The sequence below is a fragment of the Brassica rapa genome, chromosome A10, assembly GCF_000309985.2.
Source record: "Brassica rapa cultivar Chiifu-401-42 chromosome A10, CAAS_Brap_v3.01, whole genome shotgun sequence".
In the NCBI taxonomy this organism is placed as follows: domain Eukaryota; kingdom Viridiplantae; phylum Streptophyta; class Magnoliopsida; order Brassicales; family Brassicaceae; genus Brassica; species Brassica rapa.
Window position 1 is genome coordinate 134,863 of NC_024804.2, and position 25,050 is coordinate 159,912.

At 38.6% G+C, this 25,050-nt stretch overlaps 5 protein-coding genes across 10 annotated transcripts; 3 read left to right on the top strand and 2 right to left on the bottom strand.

Moving 5' to 3' along the window:
- Positions 1 to 181: 181 nt before the first annotated feature.
- LOC103844672 (acyl-CoA thioesterase 2) lies at positions 182 to 3,520 on the bottom strand. Of its 2 annotated transcripts, none has more exons than XM_009121479.3 (17): positions 3,399 to 3,520; positions 3,227 to 3,319; positions 3,074 to 3,141; positions 2,905 to 2,980; positions 2,768 to 2,814; positions 2,553 to 2,678; positions 2,374 to 2,451; positions 2,177 to 2,264; positions 1,971 to 2,083; positions 1,782 to 1,844; positions 1,648 to 1,703; positions 1,461 to 1,565; positions 1,254 to 1,310; positions 998 to 1,099; positions 823 to 871; positions 634 to 702; positions 182 to 452 (listed from the first exon to the last, which is right to left on the bottom strand). In XM_009121479.3, exons 1-17 carry the CDS (start codon positions 3,412 to 3,414, stop codon positions 375 to 377), a joined length of 1,284 nt encoding a protein of 427 aa, XP_009119727.1. In that variant the 5' UTR covers positions 3,415 to 3,520; the 3' UTR covers positions 182 to 374. The 2 variants fall into 2 exon arrangements, with proteins under 2 accessions (XP_009119727.1, XP_009119726.1); XM_009121478.3 differs by having other exon boundaries at positions 2,553 to 2,681.
- Positions 3,521 to 6,268: 2,748 nt separating this feature from the next.
- Positions 6,269 to 9,058, bottom strand: LOC103844671 (putative recombination initiation defects 3). Of its 2 annotated transcripts, none has more exons than XM_009121477.3 (12): positions 8,766 to 9,058; positions 8,415 to 8,529; positions 8,196 to 8,340; positions 7,983 to 8,108; positions 7,812 to 7,864; positions 7,540 to 7,734; positions 7,327 to 7,398; positions 7,201 to 7,242; positions 7,063 to 7,118; positions 6,821 to 6,968; positions 6,653 to 6,734; positions 6,269 to 6,556 (listed from the first exon to the last, which is right to left on the bottom strand). In XM_009121477.3, the coding sequence occupies exons 1-12, from the start codon at positions 8,822 to 8,824 to the stop codon at positions 6,456 to 6,458; spliced, it is 1,194 nt and encodes a 397-aa protein (XP_009119725.1). In that variant the 5' UTR covers positions 8,825 to 9,058; the 3' UTR covers positions 6,269 to 6,455. The 2 variants fall into 2 exon arrangements, with proteins under 2 accessions (XP_009119725.1, XP_009119721.1); XM_009121473.3 differs by having other exon boundaries at positions 7,063 to 7,124.
- Positions 9,059 to 9,868: 810 nt separating this feature from the next.
- LOC103844670 (U-box domain-containing protein 54) lies at positions 9,869 to 17,216 on the top strand. The gene is made up of 7 exons (XM_009121471.3): positions 9,869 to 10,299; positions 15,670 to 15,773; positions 15,997 to 16,127; positions 16,247 to 16,348; positions 16,426 to 16,534; positions 16,641 to 16,766; positions 16,902 to 17,216. The coding sequence occupies exons 1-7, from the start codon at positions 10,107 to 10,109 to the stop codon at positions 17,097 to 17,099; spliced, it is 963 nt and encodes a 320-aa protein (XP_009119719.1). The 5' UTR covers positions 9,869 to 10,106; the 3' UTR covers positions 17,100 to 17,216.
- A 78-nt stretch (positions 17,217 to 17,294) lies between these two features.
- On the top strand, positions 17,295 to 20,566 carry LOC103844669 (U-box domain-containing protein 56). 4 transcript variants are annotated; one of them, XM_009121469.3, is made up of 8 exons: positions 17,295 to 17,548; positions 18,063 to 18,268; positions 18,493 to 18,596; positions 18,701 to 18,831; positions 18,948 to 19,052; positions 19,141 to 19,300; positions 19,639 to 20,082; positions 20,273 to 20,566. In XM_009121469.3, the coding sequence occupies exons 1-8, from the start codon at positions 17,436 to 17,438 to the stop codon at positions 20,474 to 20,476; spliced, it is 1,467 nt and encodes a 488-aa protein (XP_009119717.1). In that variant the 5' UTR covers positions 17,295 to 17,435; the 3' UTR covers positions 20,477 to 20,566. The 4 variants fall into 4 exon arrangements, with proteins under 4 accessions (XP_009119717.1, XP_009119718.1, XP_033138011.1 ...); XM_009121470.3 differs by having other exon boundaries at positions 17,422 to 17,548; positions 18,155 to 18,268; XM_033282120.1 differs by lacking the exon at positions 18,063 to 18,268 and having other exon boundaries at positions 17,425 to 17,548; positions 18,493 to 18,600.
- Positions 20,567 to 20,730: 164 nt separating this feature from the next.
- LOC103844668 (putative U-box domain-containing protein 55) lies at positions 20,731 to 23,570 on the top strand. Its single transcript, XM_009121468.3, has 10 exons — positions 20,731 to 20,971; positions 21,050 to 21,126; positions 21,229 to 21,359; positions 21,435 to 21,539; positions 21,619 to 21,799; positions 21,909 to 22,046; positions 22,127 to 22,388; positions 22,467 to 22,615; positions 22,684 to 23,004; positions 23,257 to 23,570. The coding sequence occupies exons 1-10, from the start codon at positions 20,812 to 20,814 to the stop codon at positions 23,440 to 23,442; spliced, it is 1,710 nt and encodes a 569-aa protein (XP_009119716.2). The 5' UTR covers positions 20,731 to 20,811; the 3' UTR covers positions 23,443 to 23,570.
- Positions 23,571 to 25,050: the final 1,480 nt, after the last annotated feature.

A 25,050-nucleotide genomic window follows, 5' to 3' on the forward strand; every position in this document is an offset into this window, starting at 1 on the left:
ATGGTGGAGTTAAATGATAATTGGTTGATATTGAACTGATTAAGGAAATATTTAAATGTAAGGTTACATTAAGAATAATAATGTGATGTCCAACTTTAAAATCTACCTAGAAAAAGTTGTAATGTTTCTGTTTTAATAAGATAGATGGCATTCCATAGTAAATATTAGGTAAAAGTAAGGGTTAAGTATTAATTGTACTTCACTTTTAATAGATTAGATATGAATACATGGCATCATCATAACACATGCAAACCGAATCATACCAAAGATATGGGGTAACATCAATCTTATTATTACCAAATGGTTTTTCTAATGTCTTCAGTATATATTTATTCTTCTTTATTCGCCGCATCTTAAACTAACAATGAGCCAAATCAGAGCTTCGACGTCACGGAGGGTTTAGGAGGTCTTGCCTCTCTTAACAAGGCCTCTTGCGTTAACGATACAACCAGCTGTTTCACATATCCAAAAAAGATAATAAGAATTACATATTTTTTCCTTTTACATCCCCTAAATAAACATTTAGCAATTCAAAGTTTTGACGCTTTGAACAAGAATTATATCATATGTCAAAATCAGTGTTCTCAGATTAATATAGTTACTTAAAAAAAGATACTAGTAAAGAGTGCCTACCTCTCCTTTTCGGTTGAACATTTCACCAGTGACAAAACCCCTGGTCATGTGCGCAGTTGGACTAACAATCTGCAGCAATAATCATCGTTGTAAGAGGGTCAATGTTAGACGCCTAACATGTCTATTAACCTATTTCATCAAACATGTCTATTAGAGACTTCAATTTTTCTTAGATAGAGAAAAAGCTACCACAAAAAGCAACCAGTCATCAGCTCTTAGAGGTCGGTGAAACCACATCCTGCAACCCCCCAAAAAAAAGAGGAAAAGCAAGTAAGTAATAATTACTGACTGGAACTCCCTATCAGTGTAATGTAATCAAATAAATAAAACTCATATTTCACCAAGACAAAATAAAAAAGCTTACGCATGGTCAAGGCTAAGTGCAGCAGATCTCAGGCCCTTTCTTCGGTGAGGGTTCAAACTGATACTTGCAAATATCAAATCCGAAGCAAATGCCACAACACATCTGTATAACAAACGTGGCTTGTCAGATGATCACTTTGCTATGAACAAATAAATCCAACTTTCAGAAGAACAGCATTCTATAGATTTGCCAAACGAATAATAGGGATATGGTTCAGGTGATTTACACATATGAAGTAGATGGTGGAGGTACTTACCGATGCAAAGCTTGGTCATCAGAAAGCTTTCCCTTTGCTCTAAACCAATACCTTAATCTGCAAGAAGACTTTGTCAGAATAATAAAACAAAACCAAAAAAAAAAAACTAAAGAGAATGTGATGCAAGTGATGAGTTTCATGTGTAATCAATCACATGAACCAGGTTAATAATTAATTTATTCACACGATTTAAGCTGAGTTGTGCACCTCGGTGGAGACTTTGTCTGGTTTGTAGAATTACTGGGCTCACAAAACCGAATCTCTATAGGCCATGGAATGAAATTTGCAGTTGCAACTTTGTTCCGGTAACTCCTGAAAGGAAGAAACAATTGGAGATTCAGTTTGAGCTTCCTGAGATAATTTTTTAAAGACAATTGCAAACACTACAACTTACCTAGGTAGTTGAGGGTCAGTTATACGACGTTCACGCAACTCCTCTAGTGATAAAAGCTGCAGAAGATAGCGGTGAATAAAAGAAATCCCTTACTATTTCTAGAAACCATTTTAAATTTTGGAGGAAAAAATAACCGTATCAGGATCAGGTGCAGAGGGCATGGTTGACTCTTGGTGATCAAATCCTTGTTGCTCTTTCTATGAAAATCAATGAAACAGATCAATTTAAAAGCTGGTTTCACAATTAAAGAAGAAAAAAGGCTAGTCTCTCTCGGAGGCAGATAGTAAGAGGAGTGTATTTATAAACCATATAAAATGGAAAACCTGAAAAGAAGCCATCAAAATGAAGATGATATTCCCTTTCTGTATAGCATCTACTCTTCGGGTGGCAAAGTTATTCCCATCACGTATACGGTGAACTTGATATATAATGGGGACTGCCAAGAGTAACAAACAAATGATAATTAGATGAATTTAAAGAGAAGAAAAATGCATACTTGCTGGGTGGCAGTGGAATTAAAGGTTCATACTATCGATATCTCCAACGAGAAGAAAATAAGAATGAAAACTGTGGACAATCTTCCGAAAATCAACAGTTTTTGATGCCGCAGCAAGTGCCTGTAAGATTTTGGTAAGATGTGACTTAGAAATAGCCTGAATTGACACATAGAAGAAGCTACATATCCAAACGAAATAGACCAGCAAGGTTAGATATAAACTAACATACCTGTCCCATAAATTGACCACCGAAAACTTTGCCAAAGATGGGAGCATCAGGTAGAGTGATACCCCTGAAGATATTCAGCTACAAGACAAGAAAGGAAGAAGCGCATATTAGTAAAATACCAAGATTATGGGAATTAAATAGAAAGCATAAGAAGTGAGGAAAAAAGAGAGAGAAGGTACTTCTAAAGGGTCAAGATGTAAAATGCGTTCGACTAAAGAGCATTTGTCGACTTCTTGATCCGACTGCCAGATTGAATTTGTCTCAAGCAAACGGCAATGATCACGCGGCAACACCAAACATGTGAGCTGCTGCAAGTTGATAGAAATATTACAACACTCTTCTGGTTTTGCATGTCTTGAGCTCTCAAAAGCCATAAATGGATTCAGAAAAGTACCTCGGAGGTAGCAATTATGTCTGCTGAATGAACATGCGCAGAAATACCTGAACAAATGTAATGTAAGGTAAGTGTATATCACACAACCAAATGTTCAGTAGTCAAAAAAAAAAAGAATAATCATCTGAGTATCTGACCATGGCCAAAGTAATCATATTGTTTCAAGAGAAATTCGGAACGATTTTCTTCTTCTTCGGGTCCGGAAACCTGAGCCTGCAATGCAAAAACAAGAATAATACAAAGGAAATAATCTGAAGTATCTTAAGGAAAGAAGGTTGAGAATATAGGAAACATAGAGGGAAGAACCTCTCCAGAGAAAATGAAATAGCAACCATCCCAAGCTTGTTCTTCCCGAATCACATACTCCCCTCTCGCTGCAAAATGATTACAACACAAGTAAATCTTATTCTTATATCTCGAAAGCCAATAAACAGAGCTTCAAAGTTCGGAAAAAGAGACCGTAGCGTTTCAAGACAACAACTTGGGCGATTTTCTTAAGAGAAGAACTCGGCAGCTTCTGAAGTAAGGGCACGTTTCCAAGAAACTCCACTACTGCAATACCACCAGACCCAACAACAAACATGGGATCCTCCATAAATTATCCAATATTTTCTTGAGATCTAACTCTTACCTGATTCGGTGTTCATGGCCGAGTCGGAACAAATCGCCAGGTGTCTAACGATCGCCAAAGGAAAAAAAAAACAGATTGTGAATTCCTCCCTCCTCCGACCGGATAAATGGTCTTGTTTTTCTTTTTTTTTTTTTTTCCACTGAATTTTATTAGAACAAAGGTCTAAGCCCATAAAAACCATACAAAGACCCAAAAGTCTAAACACAAAGCCCAGAAATAAAACAAACCGCTTAGGCCCAAACCCGTTACCCAACCAACCCAAACGGCACCGACTAGCGATTCGCCCTACCTCGAGAACCGAATCCGCAACGTCGCCACCACCGGAAGAACCTACGTCGGAACACAGACGCGTCTCACCGGCCACTCCAGGAGCATGCCTCACCATGACAAACCTGAGCCCATGACCTCCACATACACTCTTCACTGCAACCGTATTATACTCTTATGTTATCTTTACGGGAAAGATCAATCGCCGGAACGAGATCATAACCACCATCAATCGAGCACACACAGCAGAGCAACATAACCGGCGCATAGAACATCACCATCTTTATACAGAAACCTTTCTTCCAACAAGGAGAGCTTATCCACGGATCACAAAACACCAACGCAAGACACAACATAAAAACCTTAAAACTACTCTAAGGATCGACCAAACAAAAGAGCCAGAAGCCGACGAGGAAAGGTAAAGGACGCCTTCACCCCTCGGAGCGCGATCCGGCGACGCAGAGCTGTGGGAGCCTCCACCTCCCGGCGACTTTGCCGGCGACGCAGAGCTGACGAAGCCTCCACCCCCCGGAAACTTAAACGGCGACGGCAGAACTATCGGAGCCTCCGCCTCCCGGAACAAATCCTAACTTCAAACGAAGACTGGCGCGACTAGCCGCCGTCCTATTACCTCACCACGCATCCAGAGAAGGAAGAGTTACCGCCGTTAGACCTCCGCCGAAAGCAGAGCTCGTCCGAGAGCAAAACCCTAGCCCAGATCCGGAAGTATATCGGAGAGGACAAACGGTTCGACGCGCACAGAAGGGAAACTAGACTGGATCTACAAGGAGGAAGCCACCGGCGCCGGCACGCGCTCAGACGCGCAGCCGGACGTCGGAGCTTCACTCACACGCGGTTTCACTCTCTCTCTCTCGAGCCTTCCAGAGAGAAATCTTAAAAGGTGTAAAAAAGACATTCCTTGAAATGGTCTTGTTTTTCTATCTTTTTGTATTTATTTATTATTTATTTCTTTTTTAGGAAGAGTACATAATCGGCATTCGGTGACTCAGGCTGCTAGAGAGAGAGAGAGAGAGAGAGAGGAAAACTTTTGCGTTTGCTCAGCTGCTGCTCCGGCGGTCGGTGCTTCTCACCGTCGCCGGGAGCTGTCTCGTATTCTCATAGGCTTTTAATCTAAGGTTTTAATTTCGGAAAAGGTCATCCTTTTTGTTAGTGGTTTCAGATCTGGGCTTAAGAGGGAATCGATGGTCTAGTTTCGGTTCTGGTGTGCTTTGGCTCGGTGGGAGATTGGCTAGGTGGTGGGCTCGTCGGCTTCTGTGCGGTAGTGGTGAGATGTTCAAACCGGTTCCAGAGCCATTGAAGGTTAGCGGTCAAGCTCGAGCCTGTCTTTCCCGTCTGTGACCACTCCGAGGATGATCTGTAACTTGTGTTTCTTGAGTCTCTGTCCGTTGGAAGAGTTTTTGTAGAGAAGACAATTGTGGTGGTAGATGGAGATTAATCGATTTGATTTTCTGTGCTCCCTTTTGTGTCTTATGCTAGTCTGGGTCTCTTTGTTGAGGAGTGTCTCCAGATCTCTGCTTAGTTCATGTGAGGTTTTGGTTTGGAGAGTTGGGTTCAGAGACGAGTCTGGCGCCATATGTCAGGTCGAGGACCTGTTGACGGTGCGGCATAGCTGCTGGAGCATTGTAGGTGCTTTCGCTGACGTCGTTTATGGGCTTTCTTCAATTCTAGCTCCTTTATTGCTCACTGTGGCTTCAGAGGTTTCAATTCTCGGTTGGGTCGTTATTTCGATTGGGTGTATGCGTGGCATGTTCAAATGCTTCTATTCTGAGTTTGGATTCTCTCCTCCATTGTTGAATTCTCAGATTGTGCTTTCAAGGTTATGGCTTTTTTTACGTGGTTCTGGCTTTGTTTGGAGATGTTTGTGGCTATGGCTTTTTTCTTCAACGGTGAAGCGTCCCGAGGTCCCTTGTGATGCCTTCGACTTCTCCTCGGTGAAAAGGTTTGGTTGGAGGCGTATTTCCTCGCTCTGCTGTGAATTCTAGCAGATGGACTTTTTCTGTCTCTCGGGTTGGTTGTCTTGCAGTCCTTGTGTTGTTGGTTTGTCCTGATTGGAGGCCTGTCCTCGTTTCGTTTGGCTGTCCCCTTGAAGCCTCCGGTAGTCTAAGGTCCTTGGTTTGTTTCATCTTCTTCTTTGTCTTAGAATATTCAGTTTCTCAGGTTATCAAGTTTAGTATTTCAATAGTTTTTTAGTACCCCGGGTGTGGGTTTTAGCTGCCTGTTCTTTGAGTTCTTGTCTCTGGGGATGTTTCGTTTCCGCCAGCTTATGTATGGAACTGTCGTTTTTCAGTTATGAATGAATTTCAATTTGGGAAAAAAAAAAAAAAAAGGAGGAGTACATAATCATAATAACTAGGGAGGTACCTAACATAATGGGCCTGTATGGACGTCGAGTGAATCGTATTTAGCTTCTGCTCTGATATGAAAATTCCGTAACTGAGCCAGAGACCCCACACATATCATTACCAATTCCATTGTTCACCACCACCATCTACAACTTTTACCAATTCCTTTAGTATTTCTTTTATCTTTTTACATACAGTTCTAAGAAATTTTTCAAATCATATGACTCTATGTCACAACTGTTAAGAAAAATAATTTTTAAAAGAAACTTGTATAAAATCACAAACTTTTACAATATAAATGAGAACAAAAAATATGTTCTAATGAAAAGTTCACTACAAGTTTATCATTCACATTTGTGATAGATAATCTTACCCAATTAAGATCATCTTAAACCTGCCTTAACATCTTGCTGCTTCACCTTTGCTTTCAGTTTATTATTATGGGGTTACCGAACTTCCTCCTTGTCCTCCTCGCTGTCTTCAGCAGCCTTTCCGTTTCCTTCTTTGCATCCCATTCGAAGCTAGCTCCTGAAGTGACCACAGTTACATAAAATTTCACAGCTCAATATTTGTTATCATCTATTATCTTATACATCCCTCTTTTGACTTCGTAACTTTTCGTACCTTTGGTGTTCCCTTTCAGCAAGCATGAAAAGCCTTCATCTATATCTTCATCTGAGTCTATGACAATGCTGCATTCCTCAAACTGCATGAATCTTCACTAAGTTAAAACAAGTTTTCTTATTCATTCTACCCCACCAACGATAAAAAAAAAAAATCCCACTCAGTCACCTGCGTACGAGTGCCTACAGGTTTCACTTGCTTTCTTGCTGTGTTATTCTTTGACGTTCTTTGTGCTGGTTTCACCGTCTTCCAACATCCCACTTGTGTCTTTGGGGATAAAAATGTTTTTACATTCCTCGCTGATGTCTTATCTGGACTGTAACAATGCAAGATATACATACTTAGAATCTATCGATGGTAATTGTTCTGTTATAGAACGTGTAATGTAGCAAAGTAACGTTATGACTTACTTTCTATGAAGCCGAGGTTGTTTCGTTTTCAGTATAGCATCACAAAAGGCACTGCTCTGTAGCTGATTTTGCACATTTGTTATTAACTGCTGAGCTTATAAAGAGAGGAGATGAGTTCACTGCAATAGAGCCAGTTACCTTGGCTGCTGGACCACGCTGCTCATGCAAGTTTTCCTTAGACTGTTAGTTAAACAAATCCCACATTAATTCCTAAAATTGTTTGGCTTAAAGAGCAAAGAGATGGAGAGTAGGTGAAGAAAAGACCTTCTTCACTTGTGGTGCTGTTGGAACCTCCTGAGCTATTACTGGCTCAGTCATCTTCAAGCTAGCCAAAACCTACAAGAGGTTTGATAGTGGGAATTAAAGCACCGCATGTGTTTGCAAAGTTAAAGATTGATCAAACTTGAATATCATCACATCAAGCTTATATAGACTCTGCTGATGAGATAGACAAAAAAAAAAAATACTTGACATCACCTGAATATCTCCGGTAAGCTTGTGGCAGATTTCGCTTTGTATTTTCTGCAGAGAGGTTTCTACTTGCTCCGGGATAGCTGTTAACATCAGAGCTATTTTCTGAAGCTTCTCTTGATTAGGAAATTTGGTTAGTTCCTCCAGAACAGATTTAACAGCTCCATCAAGACTGGCTTTAACATCTGTTTGTTCCTTTATCTGCTTCACAATAAATCATTTCAATAAGCTTAAGGTCGATAAAGCAACAAGAAAATACAGTAAATAATTGCTTTTACTAGCTGCTGAAGGGAAGTGTCTTGGAGAAGCAACTTTTGGTGTAGGCGTTCAGCTGCAGTAAACACACATAGAAACTATAAAAGCCAGCTATCTATTGAGACGTTATTCATGTGAAGTGCTCTTGAACAGGTTGATAAAATACTGAAAATGAGATCAAAGATAGAACTAACTTTCGAGAAATACTTGCTTGGTTCCTCGGTTGGCTTGAATGATGTCAGTCTGAAAGGAATCCAGCATCATTCCAAACTTGCTCAACGAAGTTTCCATCATCCCAAAGCGTTCTTCACTAATCTGAGCTACTCAGTGACAAAAGGTGGAACATATGAAGCATGGGGTTATATAGTCCGTCCATTCTTCAGAATATAGGAAGAGCAAAAACTCACATTTAGATTCTGCAAAGGAAACAGAACTCCATCTTCCGCTGGAAGGTCGAGATGAAAGCATCTGAGTATCGTCTCGTTTATGATTAACCGGGGCCAAGAAACTAGTCTTCTTCAAAGAGAGATCTCGTTCCTGACAAGTAAATCTCTGTGCAAGAGTGAACAAGCATGAAATCAAGAGTGACAAATTGAAGTTTTGGATGAAGAGTGCGTCAGTAAAACCTGATCGACAGAGCTCTGAGTCATCTGAGAAAAACAGCCTCGCTGAGAGGAAGGTCCCTGCGATAAGGACTGCTGCGATGCTTGCGGTTCGGAGGGTCCAACGCTCGATCTCCTTCTAAAATTGACACAGAGAAACATGATCAAACGCAACTTAACGTCCTCGGATGCTAATTCACAATTTTCCCCCAAAAATATTATTCTAAATCTAATGTGGGAATCGATCAATCAGTTGTTACTTAGAGCAAACAACAAATACCACATAAGAAAGAGATCGCTGAAAATAGAGGATGAATCCCAAATTAAAACCCTAAACGTGTGGGAATCTCTCTCGAAATTGATGCATGTCAGTACCTTAAATTAGGAGGAAACACCGAAATCGATTTCAGATCAAAGGCTTTGTTCATCTTCATCGTAGATCGCAGCTCTTCTTCAACGATATTTCAAATTAGAGAAGAGGGAGACAAGTCTCTAAACGGAATTTTGAAAACAAAAAATCTATAGAGAGACTAGAGAGTGACAAGCGAAAATTGGAATAATTTTTACTTACTATTATGGGCTGATAAAAGCCCATAAACAAGGCCCATAGGTCTTTTAAATCAAGACAAAAATACTGCGTATCAATCAATCATTGATAAAGAGCTTAGCTGTAGTCCTAGTGAAATTTCATTCTTTCTCATTAGACTAGAAATAGAAATCCTTACGGGTCCCCACGCGCTAAACTTGACAATTTGAGAGCGATGTGCAAACGTATAGCATACTCGAAATGCCCTATTACCATCTAAATCTGAATATGCTTATTATTGGATTATACTGATGAGTTATTTTAGAGATATGTATAAGGTTAAGAGACAATGATGTAAGTAGTTTTTTTTTTGGTGTAACTTTTTTTGGTGTAAATGATGTAAGTAGTTGGTAAGGTTATCTTAACCAAAGCAGTCGGTTAAGGTCTATCTATGTATAAATACTCTTGTATTAAGCTAAATAAAGTCAAGCAATTTTATAAACTTGCACTTAATATGCTACACAGCCATACATCACAGAAAACGTTAATTGCCAAATAGGCAAATATGGTAACTTCTTCTATATTTTTTCATGTTCGTTTTTAATTATTATTGTAGATTCTAATCACGCAAAACAAATAACTGTACACTGTTAAACTTTATAGTTTATTACCCCCAACATCTTTCGGTCTAAAATGAATAAATTAGCTTCTTCGTTTCTAATAGTAACTTGCATTTTCAGTTTATTTAGTCAACAAATTTTCCATTCCAAGAACATTATTGAATTTAAATTATATAAATAAAGGAAATGATAATGGGGTTCGTAGGTAGGCAAAAGTCAACAAAACGAAATTTGTTGATCACCAAGATACCCCTCAACACCTTTTGTTTTGGTTCGACACTTTCTTACAGCTGAAGGTCCAAGTGATTTCCACTATTATTCCTGGAAACTTAATAAACAAATTAAGCAAAAAAAAAAAGCCTTAACAAACAAGTGTAGAAAGTTCAACTGCTCGATTGTTTCAATAAAATAAGCTGACCCCATCACTTGACCTGAGAAATTCACACGTAAATGGTCAGAAACTCCTTCCAATTTAACTTGCAATGTGGGTGAAAGATACCTTGATCTCTCTATCTCTAGCTCGCTCTATATATTACGCGTTCATAATTCTTACATCATTGTATACCTTTTATGCATAACAGAAATATTAAAAAAGCCAAGTACGTATCCATGGGAGAAACTTTGCATAACGACGTCATCTATGTGGCGGTGAATCAAGATGTTCGAGAAAGTAAATCAACTTTGTTATGGACATTGAAGACTCTTCCCGTGAAGAAACTCTGCCTTCTTCATGTTCATATTCCCTTCTCGTTGAACTCTTCTTGTAAGTCTTTTAAGATTGATTATATACGTTTGATTGTGTTTTGTTTTGCATTTCAAATGCCAATAAATTTAATGGACTTTCCTGACGAACTGATTGTATCTTACTATTTAGTATTAGATGAGCCTTTGGATGATGCTGTTTATTTTCTCTTTCTGGGTATATAATATGCATCTGAAAATATGTTTATATGAACCTAGTTATGAACATATATACAAAAGGAAAAAAATATTTTAAATATTCATATATATATATATATATATATATATAAATATATATATTAGATAGAAAACATATGTACCAAGCATCTTGTGTCAGAATTTATAAGAAATATATGTTACCAGCCAACACAATCTTAGTTACGTTAATAAGTCATGAAACAATCAACATCCTAACTTTAAAAATTAGGATAATAGAGCATAAACAAATTTTAGTTTGAACCCTGGACCTAGCACCGAAACAAGTCAAGGTTTTGGGCTTATACGGCTACTGTACCCCATTTGTAGTAAAGTCACACATCATGTTTGGTATTGCATCGCCTAATTATTCTTTCTCATCTTACCAAGTAGTGAGTATAGAATCACACAAACAAGTTTAATAAGAAGTCCTTCTCTTATTCACTCAATTCAGATCACAATCACAATATCAAATCAATAACCTAAAACTCATAAGCTATGTCACATCTTGACATCTTCTTATATAGGAATCAAAGTTTCCTAAACACAATAGGTTTAACATATTTCAATATTTCCTAATCCTTATAGATTTCCATAACTCAATAGGATTAGGTAGCTTCAATCTCAAGTTACTTCAAGCTTACTCCAACATTCTCCCCCATAAGCTTGAGCTCAACTTCATTCATATCCTCAACTCCAATCAAGTTTCTCATCTCCTTGAATTTGATCCTTCCAAGTGATTTGGTTAGTATATCAGCTCTCTGTTCACTTCCGGGCACATGATCAACTTCTACTTGCTCGTTTTCCACACACTCTCGAATAAAATGGAACCTCCTATGTATGTGTTTGCTTCTACCATGAAACACAGGATTCTTTGTGAGTGCTATTGCTGATCTGTTGTCGACTCTGATCATTACTCGCTTGCAAACTTCATTGAGGACTTCTCCTAGCAGTTCTTGAAGCCAAATGGCTTGCTTTGCTGCTTCAGTAGCAGCCATAAACTCTGCTTCACAGCTTGATAACGCCACAATCTCTTGTTTTGTTGAACACCAAGTTATAGGACTATCTCCAAGGTAGAAAACATGGCCTGTAGTGCTTTTCCCATCATCATTGTCCACATTATGCGAGCTATCACTGTAACCTTCCAGTTTCAAGTTACCACCACGTTTAAACCGAAGACCAAGAGAGCATGTACCACGCAGGTACCTCAAGATTTGCTTTAGAGCAGCTCCATGACATTCCTTAGGTTCTTGCATATACCTACTAAGCACGCCCACGCTGAAAGAAAGGTCAGGACGTGTGTGTAGTAGGTATCTTAGACAGCCAATGCTCCGTCGATACTCTCTTGCATCAATGTCCTTATCATCAGGTGACTTTGAGAATTTGGCATTCATCTCCATTGGTACATGTGTAGGATTACACGAGCTCATTCCCGTTTCCTCAAGAATCTTCCGTGCGTACCGATCTTGTCTTAAGACAATACCATTCTCTCCTTGATAAACTTCTATCCCCAAGTAATAAGTCAACTTTCCAAGATCACTCATCTCAAATTTAGTAGCCATCTCTCTCTTGAACTCTTGTATTACTTCAAGTGATGATCCAGTAACCAATAGATCATCTACATAAACAACCACGACAAGTAGACTCTTGTTTTCTTCCTTTCGATACAGTGAAGGCTCCTTCGAGCATCTTTGAAAGTTCAGACCTCGCAAGATCTGGTTTAGCTTTATATTCCAGGCCCTTGGTGCTTGACGCAAACCATAAAGTGCTTTCTTGAGTTTATAAACCTTTTCTTCTTGACCTTTAACTACAAATCCTTCTGGCTGAACCACAAACACTTCCTCCTTCAATTCTCCATGGAGAAACGCAGTCTTTACGTCAAGGTGGTGGATCTCCCATCCTCTAGAAGCCGCAAGCGCCATGATCATCCTTATTGTCTCAACCCGAGCCACTGGTGCAAAGACCTCATCATAGTCAATACCATGTTTTTGAACATAACCCTTTGCCACCAACCGTGCTTTAAACTTGCTGATGCTACCATCAGCATTACGCTTTATTTTAAATACCCACTTGAGTCCAATTGGCTTTACTCCAGAAGGCAACACAACGAGTTCCCATGTATTATTTTTCTCTATAGAGAATATTTCATCCTTGCAAGCATCGATCCATACCTTCAACTTCTTGGCTTCATTATAATCCCATGGCTCATCGTTAATGATCATCAAGAGGCGTTCACTTTCAACCTCAGCAAGCAAAATATAGTCATCTAGATAAGATGGCTTTGTACTCACGCGATGTGACCGTCTAGGTTCTTGTGTATCATCTTCTTCATCACCTTCAATGTCTTCTTCATCATCAACTTCAATAACATGTTCACCTTCTTCTTCTTCATCATCTTGAATGATCTCGACTTCTCTTGACTCATTACCCAACTTCTTGAGTTTCACGACAAGCTCTCCTGCTTTAGGATGCTCTGTTTCCTCTGTTTTACTCCAGTCCCATTCTTTCTCTTCATAAAACACAACATCACGACTTACTCTGATTCGCTTGGTTACTGGATCAAGTAATCGGTATGCTTTTGATCCTGGTTCAGTTCCCAAGTGTACCAGTGCTCTTGCTCTATCATCGAGTTTCTTTCTTCCCGGTGCTTCTGTTTTTGCATAACATAGGCATCCGAATATTCTTAAGTGCGAGAGGTTTGGTCTTCTTGAGCGTAGCATCTCATATGGTGTTCTCTCATCTAATGACCTTGTTGCAAGTCTGTTGATTAGGTAAGTAGAATGTCTCACAGCTTCTCCCCATAGGTTATTTGGCACGTTCATATGCTTCAAGATACTCCTTGTCATCTCCATAAGTGTTCGGTTTCGTCGTTCTACAACTCCATTCTGCTGAGGGGTGTAGGGAGCTGTCAAGTGCCTCTTTATCCCTTTCTTGTCGCAGTATTCATTGAATTCATGAGACACAAATTCACCTCCTCTATCGGTTCGAAACATCTTGACCTTGCTCTGTGTTTCTTCCTCGACAAGTGTTTTGAATCTTTTGAATTTCTCAAGAGCTTCACTTTTCTCTCTCAATAATATTGTCCACATGTATCGTGTGTGATCATCTATAAGCACAAATATATACCTCTTCAGAGCCGGTGTTGTTGGTGAAATAGGACCACAAAGATCCCCGTGAACAAGCTCTAGTGGATTAGAAGCTCTAAACTTCGTTGCTTGTGGAAAAGGTTTCCTCGCTTGCTTTCCAAGTAAACAAGAAACACACTTTTCTTTCTCAATTTCGACGTTGGGTAAGCCAGTAACAAGTTTCCTTTTTGCCATCAGTTTTAGTGTGTTGATGTTTACATGGCCAAGTCGTGAGTGCCATACAGATGTTTGTGTGGCTTCAGTTATTTGTAGACAGTACATACGATCGACCTCCAAACTGACCTTGTATAGTCTGTTTCTTGATCGTGTAGTACTAACCATCAAGCTTCCGTATCTGTCATATAGCATCAGTGTCTTGTCTTTCATACTGACTTCGCAACCCACTTCAGTAGCCTGTCCCAAACTAATAATGTTGCTTCTTAATCCTGGTATATAGTAGACGTTATTCAAGATTTTCTTCTCGCCTTCCTTAAGAACAAAACGGATTGAGCCCTTTCCTTGTATGTCGATCCGAGAGTCGTCTCCAAATCTTACTTTACCGGTGATGGTCTCGTCAAGTTTGTAAAAGAACAGGCGGTTCCCACACATATGGTTACTAGCACCGTTGTCAAGATACCACACGTTCTCTGTATCAAGATCAGCCTCAAAGCTAGTAGGGTTTACTTTATTCTCGTTGAGGTAGACTACTTCGTGTACCATTAATTCATCAGCATCTTGGGTGTCTTCATCTTTCTTTTCAGCCGTCTCTTGGAGCTTTAGCACTTTGTCCGGACAATCATTAGCGTAATGACCCTGTTTGTCACACTTGAAACAGGTTATGTGTGACGCATCTCCGTTTTGACGCTGTCTATATGCATCTCGCTGACTTTGAAACGTTGATCCAGTGCGACCACGACCTCTTCCTCTCCATTGAGAACGACCGCTTCGACCTCGTCCTCGTCCTCCACTATAGTTTCCTCCATAACTATCTTGGCTTGTATCACCATACATCAGTTTCCCTTCGTCATGTGTTTCTTCTTCTTCTTCAGCGATCCGTTCTTCATACGCTTTCAATCTACCCACTATGTCTTCGAAGCTCGTTGTGTTGAGATCAAGAACTTGTTCAAGAGAGGCCACAATATGTATATATTTCTTCCTTGGCAAGGTCTTTAGAAACTTTTTCACAAGTTTGGATTCTTCAATGGTCTCGCCTAGTGATGCAGATTTTGATGAGATTTCAGATAGTTTCCCAACAAAGAGATCTATTGTATCTTCTTCTTTCATCTTGAGTCTATCAAATTCTGCCATTAGGGTTTGTAGTCTAGCTTCTTTGACCCTCTCAGCTCCAACATGTCTTGCCTTTATTGCATCCCAAACTCCCTTTGCTGTATCAATGTCTCCAACTTGCAAGATTAGAGCTTCGGGTATGGATTGAAATAGAAACGCTATAGCCATATTGTTCTTCTTCTCATCCTTGGATCCCGGGTCAATTGTTTCCCATACCTCACTGACCTTAAGTGCCACCTTCATTCTCATAGCCCAGACAGTATAGTTTGAAGAAGTTAACATCGGAAATTTGATGGAAGCAGGGCCGTTGTCTTTGTGCGCCATGCCGGTGTCTTTGTGTGCTACGATCTCATCCTTGTTATCACTCATGATCGATCTTTAGAACCTGCTGGCTCTGATACCAAATATAGAATCACACAAACAAGTTTAATAAGAAGTCCTTCTCTTATTCACTCAATTCAGATCACAATCACAATATCAAATCAATAACCTAAAACTCATAAGCTATGTCACATCTTGACATCTTCTTATATAGGAATCAAAGTTTCCTAAACACAATAGGTTTAACATATTTCAATATTTCCTAATCCTTATAGATTTCCATAACTCAATAGGATTAGGTAGCTTCAATCTCAAGTTACTTCAAGCTTACTCCAACAGTGAGTAAACAGTTTTAAATTATATCATAAGATGTTTCAGAGCGATTGCTATGGTACTTTTATCTGTTTACTTGTGTGGTGTTAGAATTGGAAATTGACTCTGTTTTGAAATGGTGTATAATTCAGCATGTGGGCTTGATGAAAGTGAGATCAATGCAATCCAAGAATCAGAGCTGAAATCCTCATATGATAGCCTCCACAAGTACCGTGATCTCTGCACAAACAAAGGGGTAAGTTAGTTCTCTTTGCAAAGAATCAAAAACCAGAGAGATGAGAAGTAAGCAACACGTCAAGTATTGATTTATTTTCTGTCAATCGGTTTCAATCTCCTAGATATATAGGCTCAGTGAAACCTCGTGAAAATCCAAACGGGGGTAACAGAGGAGCTAAAAAAGAAACATGATGAGTTTTGAAAAGACTGATGGAACTGTCTAATATAAAATACTGGTGCAGGTCGATGAAGAGGATGTGGATATATCATTGATATCAGGATATGGTGTGGGTGAAGGGATTGTGGAACTAATCTATCAAAACAATATTAAGAAGCTCGTTATGGGAGCAGCAGCTGATCCTCACTATTCCAGGTAAAGAAAAAGCTCGAGAATGGATCTATGTTTTTTTTTCAGAACATCAGGTTTGAAAAATTGTTTAATTGAATAAAAGCAAATAATACTCTAATTAATCTCTCTTTTAAATAATGCAGGGGAATGTCTATCACATCTAGAAAAACAGAGTATGTGAGTCAACATGCACCTCATTGCTGTAAAATGTGGTTCATCTGCAAAGGGAAACTCATCCAGAAAAAGTAAGTTTTGAGGATTGCACTTGTTTTCATGTGTTATAAAATATTTCTTTTTAACATTTTTGTTTTTGGTTTAATAGAGAAGGAAGTTTCGGCATTGGGAATTCATCAGATTCGTTCTCAGAATTCGATGGTTTTGCTCAGAAACCAAGCGAAGGAAGAGGAAGGGATGATGGCGAAACCGATTCAGTAAGTACAAATTAAGACTTTGATTAGTAGAGCTGAATTTTTGTCTCCCTGAGCTTAGTGTCAATATTACTATTTATTTAAAACTCTTTTTCGTTCTGCATTAAAGAAACACGGAGGGATTAAAAAAACTGACGAAGAACCAGAGAGAGAAGATGAGGAGACAAAAAGAAAGGACAGCGAAGCAGACGCGAGTCCATGTGCTCCCGAAAATTTCATATGTCCCATTTCAATGGTTAGGCTTCAAACCATCGCATCTTGAAATACTAATTAATATTCATGTTTTCCCAGGAAAAAAGCTAGCGATTCTGCTTAAAGATGCAAATGATTTTGCTCATCATAATTGATTTTGGTATATGTATATATGTAGGAGATAATGAGAGATCCTCATGTCGCTGCTGATGGTTTCACTTACGAGGAAAAGGAAATAAGAACGTGGCTAAACGGAGGGAATGATAAGTCGCCAATCACAGGAGCTAGGCTCGGTCATCGCCATCTCACCCCTAACTACACTCTTCGTTCACTCATCAAGGACTGGCTCCATCAGCACCCAAACTACAAACATTGATTATCATCTAATTTGTTGTGAGTTTTGGAATTTTCTGTAAGAAAAGAAAAATATGTATGATAAAAAAGGTCATTTATGCGACCATCAGTTTTGTCAATAAAAAGTTTCGCTACTCTCGTTGACTTGTCTGCATGTTTCTGTCACCAAATTGGGCGGGAAAGAGCCAAATCAAGTAAACCCCTATGCTTTAAACGTAAGCCCATGGGCTGTTACTAAGCCCATTATAAAGAACTTATCCCAAGCGGAGGAAGAACATCTGACCGTTCACAGCAAAAGCTGCGTGACGTGTCGTAACCTGAATCGTCCTTAATTATACAAACACTAATAAACGAAGAGATGTTGTTGACTCTTGACTTGGCTCCACTTCCCCCAAACTGTCAACCTAATCGACCGCCGGCTAACCTACCGGCGCACGAGATTCGTCGCAATGTAGCGGGGATTGATCGGAGGTAAAAAATTCTCCGAACCGACACTTCTCATTAGCGACCTAAATACTAAATATATCCCCACGCCTTCGATTTCTGATTCCTGAATCTTATTTTTAAAAAAAGCTTATGTGAGTTGACATTTCAATTTTAAAAGTAGCAATTCCGTTTAATTTATCGTATGAAACGTGTCATTTACGATATGAGAAATGTTCTACGAAATCTACTGGTTGATAGATAGATAGATGTATATAGTCTTGCATTTAAAATTATTGTGAGCAGTGGCTCGCTCTCTGATGTTATCTACTAGTAAGATCAAATATCTTTCGTTGTCTGTCACCTTCCTTCTTTTTCTCAGAAAAAAAAATACATTTTAAAGTAGAGTAATACATATCACAATTGAGTAGGAAAATGGTTGGAAACATCTTCGCAATTAGTTCGTTATCAAGGGACGAAAATATAATCATGTGTCTACATATATATAAATATATTTAATAATTGTGCCCTTTGTGTCTTATCGTGTCTTGTTTTGGAAAAGAGAGAAATCGTCTCTAATAGAGAAGATCCAGAGGAGAGTAGAAAGAATAACCATGGCAGAGGCTTTGATTGAAGATCCTGTTTATGTTGCAGTAAACAAAGATGTTGGTGAAAGCAGATCGACTCTCACATGGGCACTGAGACATCTCCAATTCAAAAAGCTTTACCTTCTTCATGTTCATCTTCCCATTTCCATGAACCCTACCTGTAATAACTTTTTTTCTTTTTGATTGGTGATATTAGTAATTTTCTCTGCCGATTCTTGATCATAGGATGTAAATGGTTTGTGTCTTTGTTAGTGTTTACTTGTGGGTGATGCCGTGTTCTTATATCATATCTGATTGTAGCGGAAGACCAATCTTTACTTTCTTTAACCAACTTATTCCGACCGTCTTTAAGTTTCCCTTTTTTTGTTGTCTGGGGAATTGCAGCAAGTGGGCTAGAACAAAGCGAGATCGATGCAATCCAGGTGTCGGAATTGACAAGTACATATGAGAGCCTTCTCAAGTACCATGATATCTGCCTTCATGAAGGAGTTAGTGCTCTTCCCAACTCATGGATTCATTATTAGTGTGTTTCACAAAAATATAGACATGTTTTAAAACAACAATTATGATCATTGAATTGCTTATGTTGCAGATTATCGAGCAAGATGTGGAAATATTCTGTGATGTGGGAGATAACGTTGAGGAGGGGATTGTGAACCTCATCTATGAAAACAATATCAAGAAGCTTATTATAGGAGCAGCTGCTGATTCCCGCTACTCCGAGTAAGGATAGTATTTAGACTCGTTTATGTGTCTCCACATTGATAATTTCTCTATTGTACGATAATCTGCGTAATGAGTAAATAAGAAAATGCTCTCACTCTGGTCATATGATGCAGGGGAATGGTTAATATCACATCTAGAAAAGCCAAGTATGTGAGTAGCCACGCGCCTCATTGCTGTAAAATATGGCTTGTTTGTAATGGAAACCTCATCCAAACGAGGTAAGTTAGGAGGAGGATTTTTACTTCTGCGTGTTTTTGAGTAATTGTAAAGTTTAACTGGGTATATTTTTGTTGTATGTTTCAATAGGGAGGGACGGTTCGATCTTGAGGGTTCATCGCACTCCTCCTCTGAATCCTTAGCCAGCCTTCATGACCTTGATTCTGCTCTGATACCATACGAGGACGTAGTAAGAGCTGAACCTGACAGCGAGTCACATGCCCTGTCTTCTTCACCTGAAGACCAATCAGTACGTAAAATCCAATTTAGTCAGCACCTAGAACTTTTCATTCAAGTGGTTGAGTGTTTTCTTAATTGGAAAAACCTTGTGATTCGCTTAAAAGTCTTAAAACCTATGGAGAAGGAATGATAAAATGTGATATATTGTAAATTCAAGGATCCGACACATCTTCTTGTTAGTCAAATTTGTCTCATTTCTTGCAACTGCTACTGTAGAACATAACACATGCATGTCTTTAAACGCGATTTTTAATGTCAAGTTTTCCATATGAGACTCATGTGGTGGTGTTTTTATATCTTCCAATGTAGAAGAATCTCATTTGTTCAGTTGATATGGTTTCTAAACAGGCTAGAGGGTCTGCGGCGACGTACTACGAGGAGCAGAGACGGAGACTAGAAATCGAGGAACTAAAGAGAGAACTGGAGCAACATGATAAGATGAATCGTGAAAGAGAGGAAGCACTCTCAAGTTCTTTTGGTGTCACTCAGATGCTGTACAGTGAAGAAGTACGTCGCAGGAGAGAAGCGGAGGAGGAGCTGAACAGAGCGAGAGCAGAAATCAAAGACATGAAGAGGGTCCAAAAGGAACTCGAAGAACAGCTTTATATTGATTGCCCCCGTCGGTTAGATATGGCCGAGAAAGAGCGAGACGAAGCTATCAAAAAAACTGAAGAGCTTTTGAGAAATCTATACATGGAGAAGGGTGAGTCATCATCAGATTCGCCTTCATCCGCGTCGCAGTGGTCTGTTTCCAACGAGCCTCCCCCATATTTCATCTGTCCCATTTCAAAGGTTAGGACTCGAACCTCTATCTAGAAAAACATGTTTTTGTTGGGATCTTGACTTGGCTTCTGCTCAATATCTCAGCTATAGTGTACTAAGCTGACACATACGCTACACTATACATGTCCAAAAGTAACTTCCCATTTTTGATATTTGTTTTGCTCTTATTTAATTCATTGCCAATTGCTCGTGAATGTAGGAGATTATGCAGAATCCCCATGTTGCAGCTGATGGTTACACTTATGAAGCAAATGAGTTCAAAATCTGGCTCAGTCATGGAGGTGAAAAATCGCCGATGACAAACCTGAGGCTTGAGAATCACAACCTCACACCAAATCTTGCTCTTCGTTCTGCTATTAACGAGTGGTTGCAACAGCACCCTTATTTCTTTGATTTGCCTTAAAGATATATATACATATATATTATGTTGATTGTGTTGTGATTCAGTAGTGAATGGAACGTTTAAAATCTAAGAAAAAATTGTCTCTTTTCACTGGGAAAAGTCTTGGAGATTTTTTTTGTTTTTGTTTCAGTAGTTGTTATGCATTGACTTGTGTTTTAAATACCACCTGTAGACTTTACTGTGTCCACCTTAGGAAAACTGAAACGGTCAACAAAAAGAATGTTGAGGGTCACCACTAACCATTGTTGGTCTCTTTCTGTCAGATGCTTCTTTGTTTTTTTCCACCTTACAGGTGAAAAGAAGACATAACACAAAGACAAAGGTAAAGGACATCAATGGCGGAACTCATGGCCATGGGAGATGATGTTGTCCATGTTGCTGTGAAGAACGATGTCAAAGAGAGCAGATCAACTCTGGTTTGGGCTTTGAGGAACCTTGGTGCCAAGAAAGTCTGCATCCTCCATGTTTATCAGCCAAAAACTGCTTCTCCTGCTGGTGATTTTCGTTATCTTCTTTGGTTCCCATTTTCGATGCTTCATATGTAATTGCGTATTTACTGTTGATGTATTTCAGCACGTAAGCTTGAAGAACTGGAGGCTATCATGTACGAGACATTACATGATTATTTTGACATCTGTCAACAAGAAGGGGTATTTTTCTGTTCCGTTGCCTTCTTATATTATTAAAGTCCTTCTCTTCTTGCTCTGAAGGAAATTGTTGTGTTCCTCCTGATTCTTGTTCTCCGATCGCAGGTGAATGAGGACGACATTTACATATCGTGTATAGAGATGAACGATGTGAAGCAGGGGATATTAGAACTCATCCATGAAAGCAAAATCAAGAAGCTCGTTATGGGAGCTGCATCAGACCATCATTATTCAGAGTACTTATTGGAAATCTATTATATTTTAAAATCTCTTAAATTCACTCGTGTTGACTGAACAGGAAAAAATTACAGGAAGATGTTCGATCTCAAGTCCAGAAAGGCCAAGTACGTATACCAACACGCGCCTAGCTCCTGCGAAGTTACGTTTATGTGCAATGGACATCTCATCTACACAAAGTGAGTTTTGAAACCTCTCTTTGCTTATGTTCTATCTTTGAAGAAATCGCCTTATTGTTTATGTATATTAAATACTCAGGGAAGCCAATCTTGAAGACCGTGTGGATGAAACAGAAGCCGAAGCTGGACAATGGAAACCGAAGCTCTATTCATCTGCTTCACCAAAATGCTCGGCAGAATTGGTCTCTGCAATTGTAGCTTACATTGACACAAGGAGAGACAGGGACATGTTAGAGCCAACTTCATCAGAGGATCAATCTGTAGGTTCTAAATATTGTTGGTTGTATTGTGAATTAAGCCAATATATATCTCGTGCTTTCTTCTGTGTCTGTTACTAAATGACTGAAAGCTTTATCTGTCCTTTTGCAGGAAAGCGACAGGAATGATCAACTGTATAGACAACTTAAGCAAGCACTTATTGAAGTTGAGGAATCGAAAAGAGAAGCGTACGAAGAATGTGTCAGGCGGTTTAAAGCTGAAAATACAGCCGTTGAGGCCATCCGCAAAGTAAAATACCATAATTTAAAGACATGGAGAATGTTCTTCTTCTTTTTTCTTGCTTAGAATTGTTTCATTTTACTTGAAAGGCAAGAGAGTATGAAGCAATGTTCAATGAGGAAACGAGGCTAAGGAAAGAAGGTAAAGAGGCATTGGCAAAACAAAAGAAAATGGTGGAGAAGACTAAACAAGAGAGGGACGACGCGCTTATCATCATTCTTAACGGAAGAAAGCTATACAGTGAGGAAGTGAGACGCAGAGTTGAAGCTGAAGAGATGTTGGGGAAGGAGAAAGAAGAACACGAGAGAACGAAGAAGGAGCTGGAAGAAGTGCGGGTCATTGTTCAGGACGGTACTGTCAGAAACAGAAAGGAATATGTTATTTGTTAAGACGAGTGATTTTGAATAATCTATTGATATTGGAAAATAGGGATGAAGCTGTACAACGAGCAACTGAGACAGAGGAAAGAGATGGAGGAATCTGTGAAGAGACAAGAGGAAGAGCTTGAGAAGACAAAGAAGGAGAAGGAAGAAGCCTGCTTGATAAGCAAGAACTTGATGCAACTATATGAAGACGAGGTAATGAAATCTTTAAGATGAGTTCAGGAATTAAAAAAGTGATAATCTATCATGTCAAAACAAAACAGGTGAGGCAGAGGAAAGAAACAGAGGAGTTAGTGAAGAGAAGAAGAGAGGAGGTTGAGAAAGTGAGGAAGGAAAAAGAAGAAGCTTGCTCTGTGGGACAAAACTTCATGAGGTTATACGAAGAAGAAGCAAGACGTAGAAAAGGAACGGAGGAAGAACTCAGCAAGGTCGCTGCTGAGAAAGACGCAGCTAGCTCTGTCTGTTCAGATATTCTGTTGCTTCTTCAGAGCTACACTCGCCGCCATGGAATACCTTCTGGTTTCTCCGATGAGGATTCCCTTACCCGTCAGCCTCCGTCGTATTTCATCTGCCCAATATCGCAGGTACGTTGAACAGAACCGAACCTGAGATGTCTACTTCTAGGTAGAGGACTTAAATACACATATGTTATCATCTAGAGTGTTCCTCTCAAAAAGGTTTAGAACGGAACCAGTGTAGAAATTTCTGCTTGGTTTGGTCTAAAATGATTGCTTGTGATTGATTTATAGCCAAATTTGGGTTTTGTTCGACCCGTTTGGCCGCAGATAGTTTAAATGTTTAGAAGTGAACGATCGATTGATTCTTGGTTTTTACAGGAAGTAATGCGAGAGCCTCGTGTTGCAGCCGATGGATTCACGTACGAAGCTGAAGCCTTAAAGGAATGGCTCGACAATGGTCACGAGACCTCACCAATGACGAACCTTAAGCTCACCCACAATAACCTTGTTCCTAACCACGCCCTTCGTTCCGCCATTCAAGAGTGGCTTCAACGCAACTCTTAAAATGAATCTTTGGTTAGTGTTGTCAATGTATTAAATCTGAAGCTTGATTATTTATTTGCTCCCAAGTTGCTTGCTGTGCTGATGAGTGGAATTCACAAAAGAAAAATAGAAACCGTTTGATTCTTTGATAAAACAGTCTGAGAAAAACAATCTGTAGTGGCGTTTCCAACATCACACGTCCCTTTTACCAACTAAACATGGCCCAACAAGTGTCCGCCCGCGACATGCCAAAGAGTCCTTTAATTTGCACACGTGAAATTTAGAACAGTAACGCGACGCGTGTACAAACCAGACAAACACTTGTGTTCCAAACGTGGGTCGGTATAATTGGCTATACACTGACCTTAGTATGGGATCGGCCACATAAGATTTTTTGAACTACAATTATCTAATGGTTTACTGTAACATGCCGTCTTGTCGGTACGGTTCATACGGATTTAATTTTAAAATAATTAATAATTGATTATATATTTTGCTAGCCGGTGATCGATAGATTTGATGTATTCCACGCGCAGCTTGTTCCACGCACATGCAGTTTAGCTCAGTTGCGTTATTTTGAAAACCGGTATCTATACTATTAAAGCAGAATCCTTACTAGGATTCTGCCCTTAATTTTTCAAGTTATTTACAAATGTATGCCACTCCCTTATTTAGATTTTTTCTAATTATTTTTGCCTTATTTAACATCAAATGAAAAAAGAAACAAAATCAGTTATGCTATAATTCTGAGGACATTTAGGCATACGTTGGATATTTACTTCCTTAAAAAAATGCTATATTCACTAACCATAATAAATTTACATACTAATCTATTTAATTAAGGCCTATTATTATTGAAACGATTTCATTAGACCGTTTAACCAAAAAAATCCAACCAAAATGCCTTCGTTAACTTATCTAACGAGTTTAAGGCCCAATCTTATTTTTTTAAACAAAAATATATTTTATAATACTGATTTTATCATCTAACCTATAATTTATTTTCTATCGTTTATTTCAAATTGTTAAATACAAATAAACAATTATGTAAATATTTATATTATATAGTACCTTAACATAAAATCATTTATTATGTCATTTTGTCCATAATATTGATATAGCAATTATAAGTGTAAGAATATTTTAAAATTATTATAAAATTAAATTTAAATATAAAATAAAAATACAAATTATAATAGGTTATTAATAAAAAATAAACTAATATTATCATATCAATAAACTAATATTGTCACAGCAAAATCATAATTGGTTAATAACAAGTTGTTGGGTTTTTACCAAGGTTTTCAATCAGATTTTAATAAAAGATTTTTTCATTGAATCCGAACAAGATTATATACATGGTTTCATCTCGATCGGTTCAACCACTGATTTGGATCAGATATGAAAATAGTACTTGAACCTCAAACATTATAATAAATTAACATTAAATTATTTATTTTCTAATAAAATGTTGACATAAAAAACTGGTGTACTTTCAAAAATATTATTAGCTTCTAAATCTAATAAAGATAAAAAAAATATTTGTATATTGATGGTTAGAACTATAATACAAATATATGACAAGAAAAACTCATTTTCAGTGTAAAATCGACAATTTACATCATTACT